General features: G+C 39.2%; 1 protein-coding gene across 2 annotated transcripts in view; it reads right to left on the reverse strand.

Moving 5' to 3' along the window:
• LOC110031334 (beta-galactosidase 15) overlaps window positions 1-13,654 on the reverse strand; it is a 146,913-nt gene extending 133,259 nt beyond the window's left edge. The window contains exon 1 of one of the 2 annotated variants that reach the window (XM_020734481.1): window positions 13,166-13,643. In XM_020734481.1, the coding sequence (XP_020590140.1) occupies window positions 13,166-13,363 (198 nt within the window). In that variant the 5' untranslated portion in view covers window positions 13,364-13,643. Of the gene's footprint in view, window positions 1-13,165 lie in introns of both variants that reach the window. The other variant, XM_020734484.1, reaches the window with a different exon arrangement.
• Between the last annotated feature and the right edge of the window lie 768 nt (window positions 13,655-14,422).

The following is a 14,422-nucleotide window of genomic DNA, read 5'->3' on the forward strand; positions in this document are numbered from 1 at the left end:
GGGCTCATGGTGCTTCTTTTCAATTTTGAAACCCTTTATCCATTGGCAATTGCCTTTGGGAAACCGCTGAAGGTCGATACTCCCACGCTTGATACAACCAGGCCATCTGAAGCTTGTGTGCTTGTAGAGCGCGACATCACTCAACCCTTTCCATGGGAGATTTGGATTGACTCCCCTCATCAGGGTTATTGGCAGAAGATTGCACTGGGATCTCATCCCCATTACTGCTCTTACTGTGGAATGTTTGCTCATAGCTCTTCATCCTGTTATCAGTTGCATCCCCATCTACGGTCGGCTGTAGCCCCACCTCCTGTTTCTCATCACACTTATGTGGAGGTTATACCCTCTTCCTCACATCCTATGATACCTACTGCTATGCCCATGGCGGATACAGTGCAAAATGGTTTGTCTACTGATATTGTGTCAGAAAATATTGATAAGGGTCATTTGTTGGAGGAAAGTCGGGTGGTTGCTCCTGGAAGGCAGGACGCGGTCACCGCCCCTTCTTCTACTGGAGGGTACTCAGGCTCCCCTCTATGAGGTTATTGGAGATAGGGATGAAGCGAACATTCATATTCAGATGACGGAAAAGGTATCTCCTAATACTAATGAGGAAAATTATTCAAATGACGGAAAAGGAGTCACTTAATACTAATGAGAAAGATTTAGAGCCGAACACAAACCATCTTACTGCTATTAATCAGTTAGTAGAACTACCTGTTCAGAGTGCAGATGTTTCCCAAGTATTGGAAGACTATCATACACAAACTCAGGAACTCATCGTTGCAACTGTCTTTCCTTCTACTGATCAACAGTCTTCAAAAGAAGAATGGCAAGTTTACACTTCTCGGCGGAGGAAGAAGGCTGAGGACACTGTTCAGCTTGGAAATTTAATGGATGATACCTTGGTCACTCCTAGCAATGGAACAACACTTCAGAGTTTGCTATATGGATTCGCTCCAAGAACCAGAGGAAGAGGCAGGTCTAAACTGCATCGTCCATAGACACTTGTTTTTGCATGTTTTCTTTTTATTTGAGTCTTTTGTATCTTTTTTGTTAGGATGTCTTAGTACCATGTATCGTATGAGTAGGGCATCATCTATTGAGCCCTCTCATGCAACTTTTTGTATCATTTTTTATTTTAATATAATCTGCCCTAGGGCTTCAGAATATATATATATGTATATACATATATATATATACACATACATACATACATACATAATTAAAATAAAAAATGATACAAAAAGTTGCATGAGAGGGCACATGTGAGTTATTCTAGCATTCAATTTACATCAGCAAAAAAAAAAAGTTACATCAGCAAAAATGCAAAATTTGAGGATTTCACTCTTGTATTTCAAATTTTGATTTAAACATCACACAATAGCTCCTGAAGCAGGACTTCCTTAATAAAATAAGAGAAATAAATACAATTATAAAAAAGAGACCTAATTTTAACACTCTTGTCCTTTATTGGCCTTGGTATTTTGGTCATCAACATCATCATTGTCATTGTAACCATAAGACATGAAATTTATCATAATATCATAAAAGTAAATTATATCATTCTATTTTGACTCAAGGATTTTGATTGTCAACAAAAAATTCAGACAAAATCATATGGCAAGCTCAGGTCTATGAATAGATTAGTGCATTATTTAATGCAGATAAATTTCTTTAGTGTAACAACTTCTAATCTCACTAATAATTCACCATTTCTAGCTCACAGACTCTTCATTGAATTCTCAAGCTTAGCTACATGTTGCTTAAGAAATTAAATTCTCTTTTTGAGAGGCTTCTAACTCGGCCAACCAACGATGAGATTTCAAAATGTCTAGTGAAGCTTGTAATTTCGAAGTTTTCATATTACCATTCATCAACTGCAGTAGGATGACTTCAAAATCTTGGTGAGACTTGTTACTTTGAATAACTAAAATCGTGAGATGTATCTCTTTCTCAGCCAAATCATCATTCAAACAGAAAGAAAGTCACTTGGGCTTACCAAACCTTCTCATCTTCAATGACTTTGAATGGATTTTTCATTTCATTATTCAAAAAAAAATTTACCTTTAATTTCTCATAGGGCAATTAGCATAATTTATTATGGTTCCTTGCAAGAAGCCAATCTGCTAAATGGCAAAGAGAACTGGCATCACTATCGCATAAAGATTACTAGCATCAAGTGGAACTAGCTACTCAGGAAGTGAGTTTAAGAAAATGGTGAAAAAAAGAATATAAGCATTATTTTCAATTCAAATATCAGCAATTATGGATCAACATTATAGTTGATTTGCGTCCCTTCAAAATCACTTTTCAGCTGAAAGGTAAACTCCTCTTGTTATATACATAAGAAGGTTGTTACTTTTGTAGAGGATGAACCAAAGGCTTCTTTCCTTTCCGACTAGGACTGTTAATGGTATCCTTCATCCTTTTTATTGTTGTCACTCGTTGTTTCATCTTGCCCTCATTTATCACAATTCTTATAAGCCAAGTAGGTCCGCCTTCACGACTTACTTGGGCACAATTGGCTAAGCAAATAATCTCTTTCCCAGAAGTAGTTGATACAGAAGGGGAATTGGCAGAAGTTGCCATAGTAAAAAAATAAATAGTGATGACATTTTCAAAAGCTTCATTAATGATGAACCTTGAGTATCTCCCGTTAGTGACTAATAATCCTTAATTGCTTTTCTTCAGCAGGCATTTCCATCTCATTTTCATTTATAGAACCAGCCTGTAAAATTAGCGTTGGCTCTCTTCCAAAGAAGTTTCCATCTCAATAGCTTCATTTAGGAAGCCTGTAAAATTAGCGTTGGGTCTCTCTTCAAGGTCAAAATCAGCTTTCTTTGGAACAATAGTTTTAATTGCCCCATCTGCAAAACAAAGCAAATTTATAAGAATTCAAAATTCAAGAGGAAAACATGTAGGAAATATATCCAATCAATTACCCCCCAATGAAGACTAGATCATATTTTCTAACGTATACTAGCAATAATTTAGTATATGAATTTTCAACTTCTTAAAATGAGCACAGTGTTTCATAGGTAATTTAGGCAGCTTCAGCTAGAATGTTAGAAGCTTTAATGAACCTGCTTTAATTAACCACCCTATGGACAAAATTTTCATCTTTCAATCTTTACTTGTTTTTTCCAGTCAAGAAACATGAAGTTAGGGAATAAAAAGCAATCAAACTTTAATATTTTTATGGTAAACATGTTTTACCATTCACTGTCGTAGGAAGTAATAAAGGAAACAAAACTAGCAAAGGAATTCAATAAGAATTTCGTTGGGATCAAACCGTTTAAATTCAGAATGCATATTATCTCAAGAAAGAATGGAACAGGCAATCCATGTTGAAATTGATCGCGGCTGTAGTATAACTCATCATCATAGAGAAGATTAGGATACTAATCTGCCTCCACAGTCCTAACATTGTACTCTTCAACACCTTGAACAAAAGCTTTCTTGTAATACTTGATGCTGTTCTTTGTTATGAACGAAGTGAATTTTGCATTCACCTTGAAAAAGGCTTGAGGAATCTTGATCAAAGTAATGGTCATATTTTAAGAAAAAGGAAAGAGAAAATAAAGGGTAGAAATTTGCAGCAAGCAGAAGATTCCAAAATGCATAGAAGGACCGCTCTAGCATTAAAAGGCCCAAGGACTCTTGATCAAAGTAATGGTCATATTTTAAGAAAATAGAAAGAGAGAATAAAGGGAAGAAATTCGCAAGCAAAAGCTCGAAAATGCATAGTCATAGCAGCCGGCTCGCGGTCTCGAATTAGAATATTCATTTTTATGGTAGCTCACCAAAGAAGGTATGGGTGGCAGGAGGAGGAGACAACAACAGCTCACCGGAAAAAAAAAATTGAAATGACAAGCGATAGGCTAATCAAACCGGCTCACGAGCAAACAAGCCGAGAAAGGACGAGCTCGATCTCATTTAATAAACAAGCTCAAGTTTGTGGCTCAATGAGCTCAGCTCATGAACTCGTTGACAAGTCGAGCTCGAGCTGGCTCGGCTTATTTACACCTCGTGTGTGTGTGTGTAGATGTATACATCATACATACATACATATGTATGTACATACATCTATACAAACATACATAACTATGTAGATGTGTGTGTGTGTGTGTGTGTGTGTGATGGATCTTGGCAACAAATCGTCATGGAACATAGACCTCCTTATTGTTCTCATTGTAAGATATTTAGGCATACCCTTGATAAATGTCATAAGCTCCATCCTAATTTGAGATCTGAAGATCAAGTGAATAAGGATGGGTCTAACCCCACTGCTCTAGACATATCTGTTCCAACTAGAGAGAAAACTACCGCAGGACAAGATTTGGTATCTGATTTAATTGCCCCTGTGGACCCCCCTGACAATATTGTTTCTGTGATTGACGTGATGTTGGATAGCTCTGCTGGGCAACCTACACTTTCAAAACCTATTGAAAATGGTACTAAAGGATCCTTACCTACAAAAAATAGTGTTCGGACTGATAATCAAGAGAACCTTGCAGCTCCCCATCTTCCGGAAGTATCAGATGTAGAGGCGACAACTCATACTTCACATACACTAGAACCTATTGTGGTGCAACTGTTGGCAATCTTTCTACTACAGCTCTAACACCTCATCCGAATGGGCAACATCGGATGAGGAATGACAAGTTTACACTTCCAGAAGAAAGAAGAAGAATTGAGATCTACTTTAGCTAAAGAATCTAATGGATGATATTTTCGTTACTTCGGGTAATGGTACACACCTCACCAAAAACTAGAGGCAGAGGCAAAACTAAATTGGGTCATCCCGATTGATCTTATATATACCATCTCTTTTTTGGGTTTTTTTTTGTGTGTTATGTTGTGTTGTACCATGTGGGTTGGGTGTCTATTTAGGCCCACTCATACAACCTATTTGTACCTTTTTTCTATTTAATATAATTGTCCTTAGGCTTTTTAATATATATATATATATATATATAAAATAACATGGATGGCGTCGTCTTCTTCGATTACGCTCTGCTAGAGTTTCGCCATTATGGCGAACCCCTGGTTTCAGCTCCACTGCTCGTGCTCGCTATTTCGTTGTTTTCTTTTGTTTTTTGCGTCATCCCGCTCGTGCTTCGTCGTCTGCAGGCTGAGGGGCTCGCGAATCGTTCGACGTCGTGCATCTTGCTTCGACTTCGACCCACCGACGTTTTCTGTGAGCATTTGGCTCTCGTCTGCAGGCTGAAGGGCTCGGTGTCTGCGGCGTCGTGAGTCTTGCTTTGACCCGACGCGCGTTTCTGCTCCCTTCACGTCTGGTCGCCACTGTCAACTCCATCAGACTCTCTGCTTCGTATCTGGTTTCTTTCGCCGTTTGCGTCTGGTTTCGTTCACGCCTGTCTGTTTCGATGGGTACAATTCCTCCTCTTTCGGTTGAACCCGGGAAAGTCTCTTTCGTCCATGTGCTCGGTAACCATCTTGAGGTGTCGGTGTTGTCATCCCGCCGTGTTATAAGAAATGTCGTGATGTTACAGCTGACTGTCCTTTTGTTAAGAAGGTGAGTAAAAATGGTGGGAAAACAGCTCTATTTTTCTCTGATTTAAAAATCTCAACCTTGACTGAGAAATGCAAGTTCATCTTATTGAAAAATTTCAGTAGGGCCCCCCTTTGGAAGTTATCAGAAAGAAGTTCGAAGATCTCAAACTAGTTGAAAAGTGGAAAGTGAGATTTCTTGATGGGATGCATGTGTTGATTCAGTTAACTACGGCTGAAGACCGCGCTCAATTTTTTTCCAAAAAATACCTTAACATAGCAGAAAAATCAATAAAGTTGCTCAAGTAGACTCCTGATTTTAACCCATTCCATGAGTCTTCTACTATACCAGTATGGTTTAGTTTACCTGGTCTCAAGCTGCGTCTATTTAATCATCAGGTTCTGTACTTTATTCGGGTCATACTTGGGGATCCTATGAAACTAGATCTACCCACCTTCAATCTAATCAGACCTTGTGTTGTCAGAATATTTGTAGAAAGGGATATTTTTTTACCTGATATTACAGAAGTCTGGCTGGGCACAACACATAATGGATATTGTCAACAAATTATCATGGAACATAAACTCTTTTATTGTACCCATTGTAAGATGTTTGGGCATCCTCTCGACAAATGTCATAGACTACACCCTCACTTGAAACCTAAAGCTCAAATGAATAAGGATGAGTCTAATCCCACTGCTCTGAACACATCTGCTCCACCTGTGGAGAGATTTACCACAAGACAGGAGTTGGTGTCTCATTTAATTTCCCTTGGGAACCCCACTCCTGAAAATATTGTTTATGTTACTGCGATTTATGTGTTGTTGGATGGTTCTGTTGTGCAACCTACAGATACAAATCTTTTTGAAATCAATACTGAAAAATCCTTACCCACAAGGGACAATGTTAACACCAATAATCAGGATAGTCTTGCAGCTCCTTATCTTCACGAAGCATCACGTGCAGAGGAGACAGTTCCGACTTCACACGCTAGAACCTATCGTTGTTGGAGATCTTTTTACTGCAGTTATACCACCTCATCAGAACGAGTAAGTTGTTACTGTTAGTCAGGCGCAAGGAGCTCATCAGATTATACATGCCCGGCAATTTGTTGACCAACACGATGATCAGATGAGTCAGTCTTCGAATGAGGAATGGAAGGTTAACACATCCAGGCGGAAGAAAAAAATTGAGGCCTTCTCGAGCTCAGAAACTTAATGGATGACACGATGGTTACTTCAAGTAATGACACGCATATCACCAATTTGTTAGTCGACTCCCTAGAACTAGAGGCAGAGGCAGGACTAAATTGACTCGCCCCTAATCTAAGTTTTGGCAGTTTTTTGTTTTTTAGCTTACATGTACCTTTCTTTTTTAGGATTTTGTGTGCGTTGTACCGTGTGGGTTGGTGCCTTTTTTGGGGCCACTCACACAACTTATCTGTATCTTTTTTATTTTAATATATTTGCCCTTGGGCTTTTTTTTAATATATATATATATATATATACTTTAAACTATTTGGCAGCATCGGCTGGTCAATTTTTCATGACAGCATCAAATCAAAAATCCGAAATACTGATTTCATCCTTATGAGAACTTAAAAGGATAACCCATCCTTTGACCAACCAAGCCTTGATGACTACAAATAAAAGATGATTGCGCATTAAATAACAAATTCCTAGCATAAGAGTGTCATAAAAATAAAAAAAATTACATAATAACAAACTTTGAAACTGAATTTATTTTTCATTTTAAATATACATACCAAATATAAAAAATGTCTTTAACACTAAAAAAGAGTATACAAAAAAACTACAAAAAAAAACAAAAAAACAAGGTCTCATAAATTTATTTACTGTGAGGTACATTCCAAAGATCAACTTTTTGGAAGTTGAGATAAAGAGATTGACACACTTCAAAATTCAAGTAAAGGCGTCTCAACACCTCGAAATAGAAAACGGAGAGTGAGATCCAAAGCAACGTCTTAAGAAAGTGTGTTACACCAAATTAGAAGACATAAAACAAGCTCTTCTCCTGTAAGAAACAAGTTTGATCTAGATTTAATTAAATTTCACGTTAATGCAACTTTGATCTTCAAGTCATCAATTTCTTGGCACATTTCCCAGTAACCTGATTAAAAAACTGATATAGTGGTTATTTATTGCATCAAGTTTTTCTTCCAAACTATACAATGGTGTCTTTTATTTATCATGAAGCTTGAGCTCAGTTAGTTGCTCAATAAATTTAGCATTCTCAGACTTAACATGAAATTGAACAAAGTTATGGTATTCTTCAGCAAGGAGATCTCAACAAGCGATTCTTCAAATATCTTTACCCAATTAGTTGTTCTTGCTCATCTCATGGGGTGACTTGGGTAGAGTTTATAGTATATGATCTAGAAATGACTCTTAAACTTTAATAGTGATTATTACTAACCAATCATGTTGGCCTCCTCACCAACTAGGAAATTCCATTACAACTACTCCAGCAAAGGCAACTAACTTATCACTAACTTCACTGGCAAAAACTTGAGAAACTTAATTCTCAGCAATGCTCTGAATTATTTCATTTCACTTGCAAATACTTGAGAAACTTGATTCTCTATAATGTTATAATGATTTTCTTCTCGGCTACTCCCTTTGTCAAATCCACATCCAGAACAAGATTCTTAGAAATAAGGTAATCAATAGTTTGCTCAAGTGCTAGCAAATTCACAACGATGACTAATCTTAGAATCACTAAAGCATTTAGTCAAGGGAAAGAACGATAATGGAATGGGACTATAAAGGCAAGCACTCATAATACATACCGATACCAAAGTTAACCCAAATCACATTAGGAAAAGCAAATATTATTACCGGAAGAAAAAAGACGGTTACAATCAACACACTTGAAAACGGAAATACAACACAACTTGCGTTAGGACGGATCCAGGGTAGGGATGACGGTTAGGGGGCACGGATAGGGGCGGCAAGGTAGGGAAGTGGTTTCCCAACTATGGATGAGGAGTGACAGCGATTATGGGCATCTGGAAAACAGCAGCAGGTTGTTGTTTGGGACGGCTGAACAACAGGGAAACAGCAAAGGGAAGGAATTGCGCGCTGCAGCAGCAAAGGTGGAGGGTTGGGACAGCGAGGGCGGTGAGGATGAGAGAAGAGAAGGCAATGGGGGCTGCTGAAACTCAGAAAACAGCAATCGGAAAGTAGTTCTGTGCAGCTGCAGTAAGGTACGACGACAAGGAGTGATGTGGGAGATGTGAAAGGGGATAGAAGAAAGATAATCACCACCTCGCGAGAGAGATACAACTGGATCACTACCCAATCCCTCGGATACAAGCCTCGAAGAGGAAAACAGACGTTGGCGGTTGTCCAGACAGAAATCTGAAATAAACTCACTAAAACCTAACCCTAAGACAGCAAACACTATATTTATAATAAGTACTAGTATTTAGAATAGAAAAAGAATTAGAATATGAAGGAAATATAAAAAGCAAGGGATCAAATAGGAAATTGGCCCGCGGTTTTGTAGTTGCTATAGTACTGCACCCATGTTCCTGCATCAATCTCCAGAGGTTGAAGGAGCTTCGACTTCATTCGTCAAAGCACAAGTTCCTTGTAACACCGAGTCAAGTCTGGCACGTTGATGGTAGCAGAGATATTGCAATTTCCGAGGAGGTCGATCATGTAGGTGGTCTTTTCATAGCACGTCTTAATAGAATAAATATGTATCCTCTCTTGGCACATCATAAGATGAAGCTGCATATATATGTAGGTTCCCGCAATATAACTCTTGAGCTCTTGAATCGAAACCTTCTTCTTCTAGTTCTCGTACTGAAGGAATGTAGCTGAGAAACCAATATGTAAGGAGAAGTCAACTCTGGGGTGAAATCCGTGCTAGACTGCACCACTCTCAGTAGCTACCACTCGGGAGAGCACTTTTCTTATTCACTGATAGGACATGAATCCCACTGAAGAATTCCTTACCATCAAGCTCCTAAGACAAATTTTCATGATCTCTCCTGTCAAGATATCTGATAGAGTACCATGTTGAACTAAATCTAAGGCTTCATTTGGAGCGCAATCCTAGCTCCTTTGCATCGAACGAAAAGGCAATAAACCACAACATATGGTTTGGTGAAAAATTATTTCGCGAGTGTTAGCCGATGCTCTTTTAAAAAAATGACATTTTTTCACCGTTATAAAAAAGAAGATACCGACTTGCAGTCCATAAAGTCACGTTTAAAGGAGCTTTGCCATTGTCACATTTAAAGGAGCTTCGTTAAATGGCGAAGCTCCCATAAAGGTAGCCTAAAATCTAAATAACTTCATGTAATCTTCCCGACGTGGCACAAAAAAGTCACATCTCTGACAAGCGAAACCTCCCTTAAAAGAGGCAACTCAATGATGAGTCGATAGATCTGAAAGATCTGAATTTCTCTTATCTGGGGATATCATGTGTCTGATAACGGCTCCCCAAACTCATGGCCCCATTGGACATTCAAGGCCAGTCCTGTTGATGCTTCCCTTAAAGCCTATGAAATGCTCGCTCGAGGCACCATTATCTGGCACTCTATCGGAATGCCCATTACATTACATTCACTACCTTTTAGAACAACTATTGTTACCTCAACTGGAATCGCTATCTAGGAAGCAACTGGAATCAATGGGGTCTCTTCCTTGTTGGATGAGAATTGAGAACCCTCTTTGAAGTCTGCATTTTCTTCTGGATCATTGTTTATCTCTTCAACTGGAAGTTGATCCTCCCGCTTTATGTCCTCACCGTCTTCAGTTTCTACTTTATAATTACCCAATTTCTTAAAAATGTCCTGCTCTATAAAATAGATCACCCCCTTAGTTGGACGGTCTGATTCAACATACTTAAATCTGTGACACAACACTTCCTGATTGGGACAAGTTTAGGGACGTGGATTGGTTCCACAATTTTTCCACTATGACTCGGCTTTTCCCCTGTCTTGGTCAACTTGGATATTCTTCTAGGTGTAATATGGCTATAATATTCTAAGTTTGAGCGCCGCAAGACGTGCTATGTGGTCTTTCATCTTCTGATGCTAGAGCCTAGATCTTCTATCTATAGTAAGCTGGTAGGAACTGATGTTGGATCTCGTGCTTCATTTTCATATTCTCTCCTTCTCCATATGCTAGCTCTTCTCTTGGCCTCCTCTGATACTGGATTTCAAAGTGTCGCGGCCGGTCTTTTTCATCAGTAAAGTCCACTCCCTATGAAAGGGATTCAGATCCTCGTCTCTTGCTCCCTTTCGATAATCCAAATCCCGGTCGAAGGTAATCTCCCCCTGAATTTCATCCTCAATATCCACAAGCCTCAGCTAAATTCAGTAAATCTCACGCTATATCTCCTCTCAGGTAGGCTCTGACATGTACCTCCTTAATTGCATGGCTAAGGTTTAGAGTTCGGAGGTGAAAGAGGGTGTAGAAGACTCGTTGAAGATGTAGGAAAACTAATTTAAAGTTGATCTTGAAAATCAGCAAGGAGAAATTAGAGTTACTCAAAATTTGGCTCGGGTTTGGGCATAGGAAAGAGAAATTTTGGTGGAGGTAACTTGGGTAGAGACGGATGCTAAGAAATCCTAAGATGGGACTAGAGTTAGGCTAACACTGATACCAAATGGCATCAAAGTTAACACAAACCATATTACGAAAAGCAAATATTATTACTAGAAGCAAATAAACAGTTACAATCAATGCACTTGAAAGGGAAAATACAACACAAACAACAAAACTCGTGTTAGGGCGGATCCGGTGAGGATGGTGACAGTTAGGGGGCTCGGAGAGCTGGTGGCAAGGTAGGGAATGGGCTTTCGAACTGTGGATGACGGGTGGCAGCAGTTATAGGCAGTTGGAACAGCAAGACAGCACGATATGACAATCCAAACAGCAGCAGATTTTTGCTTGGGGCAGCTAGACAGCAAGAAAACAGCAAATGAAAGGTGTTGTGTGCTGCGACAACGAAGGTAGAGGGTCAAGACAGAGAGGGCTGTGAGGACAACGGAGGCAATTGGAACTGCGGAAAACAGCAATCAGGATGTTGTTGCGGGGGGTTGCGGCGAGGTACGGTGGCTGGTAGCGATGTGGGAGATGCGGAAGGGGTTAGAAGAAAGATAATCACCACCTTGGTAGAGAGATACATCCGGAGCACCACCTAACCCTTAGGATACAGCCCACGAAGGGAAAAACGGATGTCGGCGGCTGTCCAGATAGAAATCTGAAATTAAACACACCAAAACCTAACCCTAAGAAAGCAAGCAACATATTTATAAAAAGTATTAGTAGTTAGAATATGAAGAAAATATAAAAAGTAAGGGATCAAATAGGAAATTGGTCTGCGGTATTGTAGTTGTTATAGTACCATGCCCAAGCTCTTGCGTCACATACATTCATGATCATGCATAGAAATTGTTCTAGTCTCTTGAGTTGTACCCAAAAGCTTGCTCATAACAAATTCAACAATTGCATTCTCAAATTTTGTAAGAAGAATCATGGCCTCCTCAACTAAGGTGGAGGCAATATATGCTAATGAGATATATTTTGAAGCTCACCCGAGTAAAATTATAAAAGAATTTATTCGCTTATTATTTTCAACTTTTTAAATGGGATGAGAATCAAGGAACTATTTAACAACCATAATAGCCTACATCAGGTTAATCAAGTAAATATACATCAGCATCGAGTTAAAAAAGTTCCTAGCATTCAAATGAGTTTGTATTTCACTAAAGGTGAACTCATCCAAAGCCATATTGAAGGAGCACAAAATTACAAGCAGTCCAAAGTTGCAATTAATCAAAGTCCCCAAGCAAAAACTTATAATCGCCTTTAGAATTCGACAAACTTATGCCCACAACTAGATAAGACTATTCACTAGCTCATTTAACTAAAGTTGCCTATCAGTTGAGGATACTTGCCTATCAGTTAAAAGAACTCTAGAAGAAATCCATCCCAGAGAATTCAACAATTTAAGAACTCGATTAACAAAAAACTTGATAAAATTAGCCCAAATCTTAGGCAATTGAAAACTGGTTATATTGATCCACTTAACAGCACATTTTATTAAGCTTTTTAAGTAAACTTTTGTATATTTCTTATATGTAATCAATTTTGTAGCATCAAACATTAACTTTATTAAATTTCTTAATTGAAATCAATCTTGTAGATTCGAACATTGATATGAACCCATATATAGGCAGTTGGAGTATGAGTTCAACGCCTGCACATGTCGCACCAATCTTGTAATTTCTGACGCTGAAATCTAATAAGATTCTGAAAGCTTTTCTCTCAAGACCACTCTTTTTCCTATTTAGGCTCGGACAGATCCTGATCTCACCCACAGAAAGATTTGAATCCAACAACAATATATTACCATATATATAAACATACATGCATAGATCATGAAATACTAAATTAGCTCTAAAATGCATCCAACACTACTCCCCCTTCCTTCCCTATAGCTCTGTTTCACTTAAAACTCATCCCAGACCACTTTATGTCAACAAATGGGTAACTTGTTCATAAGAAAACTAGCACTCGAGCCGATTCAAGCCAGCACTAGAACTTCAAGACTTGTCGTTGCAAGACAAATGAAGCCAATAAAGAACGGGGGAATGAAAAAATACACCTCGGGAGTCGCCCGCGGGTAGTGAAATCCAGCGGAGATGAGCATCCGTCGCTTGCCGCCGATGATAAGCGCCCTGTGATCATAGGTGACGTTGAAGGGCTCGAAAAATCCACCGCCGACGACAATTGATGCCACGGTCGCAAGCAGCGCCGTGACCATGATCAAGGGGAGACTTTCTGGTGCTCGAAACCCTGGCATTAGAACTCTCCGTCTTTGTTTTTATCCGATTGTGAACAATGATGATGGTACGCTGAGCTTTTATAGCAAGACAGGAAGAGCGACTAGTTTGAAGCATCTCGCCAAATGCCGGGGTATGGAAGGGCTTGGATTAAAAATTACGAAGAAACTGCATCGGTTCTCACACGCCACAACAAATGCATTTTAGGATGCTTTGATGCAGGTGCGCCGATTTTTTTAACAAATCGATTTTCGAATGTTTAGGGCATTAACTCAGAACTAACGAATGGATTTTCGATTGTGAACAAATACATTTCGCTGTCACTCCTCATCCACATCAGGTTTCGACTCTCATTCAGAACTAATAATGGAAGGCCTGGGCATTTATTTTGCGCAATGAATTTTGAAAATGCAACTTTGGATGTTTGGAAGTAGCGGACTTACGTATATAATCTATGTAAACAGCGGTCGCGTGTTTGACATTGCGGCCCGTATTTTTTCAAGTGCATTTTACCCCACGACCCCCCGGCTCTCTCTCTCGCATTTCTTCTGCGTCTCTCGACCCTGTCTCTCCCTCTCTCGCATTTTTTCTACCCTAGCTACCCCACTCTTAGAGTTGTGGCTAAGCGTTGTTTCTGATTTCCTTTTGTTGGTTGTGAGTGGTTGTTCCAGTGACCCTTACATAAGTCTCCCTCTCTACTCTTTTCTTTCGCTCGATTATGTAGTTTTGTGCACTCTATGCTCTGTGCGGTGGTTCCCTTTCTTCGGTCAGTGGTTATTGTGGTGAGATTTTTATTATCTCTTTCTCTATCGCTTTTCTTCTTCGGCTCGGTTTGGTGATTGTGTGCATTATGGGCTCTGTGTGGTAGTCCTTCTCCTACCTCTCCCATTGTTCTGGTAATATTTGTCTTATCTATTATGTGGCTTTATGATTATGTAAATGCTACTGTGTAATGATTCTCAGTTTGGTTGTTGGTTTCCTCTCCCTGATTTCTCTGTTTACTCAGTTTGGTGGTTTTCGCTTTAATATGTCTCATTTGATGATCTTGATGCTTCAAGTTGCATCCATGATGGATTTGG

This window comes from Phalaenopsis equestris, unplaced genomic scaffold (assembly GCF_001263595.1).
Source record: "Phalaenopsis equestris unplaced genomic scaffold, ASM126359v1 Scaffold000801, whole genome shotgun sequence".
Classification (NCBI taxonomy): domain Eukaryota; kingdom Viridiplantae; phylum Streptophyta; class Magnoliopsida; order Asparagales; family Orchidaceae; genus Phalaenopsis; species Phalaenopsis equestris.